Source organism: Lathyrus oleraceus, chromosome 1 (assembly GCF_024323335.1).
Source record: "Lathyrus oleraceus cultivar Zhongwan6 chromosome 1, CAAS_Psat_ZW6_1.0, whole genome shotgun sequence".
NCBI lineage: Eukaryota > Viridiplantae > Streptophyta > Magnoliopsida > Fabales > Fabaceae > Lathyrus > Lathyrus oleraceus.
Genome location: NC_066579.1, coordinates 205,989,029 through 205,991,175, shown reverse-complemented (window position 1 = coordinate 205,991,175; position 2,147 = coordinate 205,989,029). Strand labels below are relative to the sequence as shown.

Here is a 2,147-nt window from a genome sequence, read left to right as displayed (position 1 = left end):
TAAACTCTTAATGAAAATTGATCAAACAAAATAATGATACTTAGGTCCTAATTAAAACTAATCATACTAATTAATTAGATTTAACAAAAGTCCAAAATTCAGAACCTGGAATAATGGCTAGAAGGTTGGGCCTTAGACCCGATCCACACGTGGCCCAGGATTCATAGCAGCCGAGTTAGCACCGGTCCAAGTCCAGCATGCTTTTCAATTACGGTATAGAGTCACAGAAAATTTTACCCTATACCCCTACAATTGTACCCATACCCCTACATTTAAATTTTTTTGACCAAAATACCCTCATATAAATAGGGTATATTTTCCGTTTCAAATTTTTTTTACCATTTTCGTTGAAGACTTCCGGAGAAGAAAATTTTTTGGCGTTTTTGCATTGTATACCGGAACACTTAAGAGTAAGTCTTCCGGTTTGAAAATTGTATACCGGAACACTTCTCTTAAGTGTTCCGGTTTGTTGTTTTTTTTGGACACTGAACCGGAAGTCTTCTAGAAAGTCTTCCGGTTTGTATACTTATATACCGGAACACTTTCTTCAAGTCTTCCGGTTTGGATGATGTGTACCGGAACTCTTCTTTGAAGTGTTCCGGTACGTAATTTTTTTTTTTTTTTTTTTTTTTTTTTTTTTACATTATTTTTGCAGTGGTTCGAAGAAGAGGTGCAGGTGGCCGGATTCCAGTCCGCACGTTAGACCGGGGTGCATCTTCATCTGCAGCTGCAGCTGAGCCGACTGGATATCCAGGAGGGCCGTACGATACATCGCTTTTGGTGAAGTACGAGCATCATGTTGCTCGACATATATGGTTCGGTGAGGTAAGTAAACGGACTATATTTGAAAATGAATAATAGTTGAATATTTTATAATTTGTTTTCTAATATGTGTTTTAATTGTTTTTAGGAAAGAGGACCAAAGAAAGAGTTGAAGGTTGCCGGCCATCTGATCCTGATTGGGCTCGTGTATCTACATTGATTCGTCGCTATCTGAGACAGGTTAATGCTGAAGAGGAAGATCCACAGTTTTCTGATTTATTTGAAGCTTTGCATATTTCTCGTTCACATTGATTATATGTATTAAGCTTTGAATATAATAGACATAATAATATAGATTTCATGTTTTGATTACATATTTATGTTTTGATTACATAATCATGCTAATACAGGTGTAAGTAATTGCCAATGTTGCATACGTCCTGCAAATCCTAGCATCCAAGTAGTTGCTATATGAGAACGAAATTTCTTCCAATCTAATGTGACCGGTGGCAATGGAAACCCCTCTTTCATGTTAACCTGATAAAGTAAAATAATTAAAAGATTAAGTCATATAACATAAAATATTAACTGGAATAATTAAAATATTTAGATATAAAAATACATACCTGAACCCAATGATTCTGGTTAACAAAACCAATGCAATAAATAGAGACATTTGGTGAATGTGAACTTGTCATCGGAAAGAAAGTGATGCACGGATTGCCTAAACAAACAAGTACAACATTATAACGATTGGCTATCAAGTAACCCATATCTGGTAGACTCATCCATTTTTCAGGTGGCTGTGAACCAAACGATTCTATCATCAAAGATTCTCTCACAGCTGACAACCGATTAGAAAATAACTTGTCATACAAAGTTGACCTATCCTTGTCTATTAATTCCAACCCCAACTCTCTGCGAACCATTGACCAACCATCCTCACCATATCCATGCAATGATGCAATGACTCTAAATCCACAATTACCATCTGATTCAACATTAACTACATCTTCAATGTATGACCTAATATGATTAGGAAATTGAACAATGAATTGTGGTTGCTTCTTTGATAATTTGATCTTCTTCGAAGTCTGTGATGGTCAACCTACCAATAAACGAATGACCTTCTAATCTATCAGGTAAACCATGATTATGTAACCCACATTTTACATCAATCTTCCAACCAGATCCATCTTTCGCCGGAGTCGACCTGATTTTAAATGGACATCCACATTTCTTGGACGCACTTTGGGTACCACTATCACTAATCTTGTGTTTCCCACCTTTATCACAGCCAAATATTATTTTGTTACTTCTCCCTCTCTTCCCCGTTTTAGTATCTGAACGACTGATAATAACAGTTACTTTATTGTCGATTCCAA

At 36.1% G+C, this 2,147-nt stretch overlaps 1 protein-coding gene across 1 annotated transcript; it reads right to left on the bottom strand.

The window, feature by feature from the left end:
- Window positions 1-1,057: 1,057 nt before the first annotated feature.
- LOC127127810 (uncharacterized) lies at window positions 1,058-1,843 on the bottom strand. The gene is made up of 2 exons (XM_051057096.1): window positions 1,389-1,843; window positions 1,058-1,299 (listed from the first exon to the last, which is right to left on the bottom strand). Exons 1-2 carry the CDS (start codon window positions 1,689-1,691, stop codon window positions 1,159-1,161), a joined length of 444 nt encoding a protein of 147 aa, XP_050913053.1. The 5' UTR covers window positions 1,692-1,843; the 3' UTR covers window positions 1,058-1,158.
- Window positions 1,844-2,147: the final 304 nt, after the last annotated feature.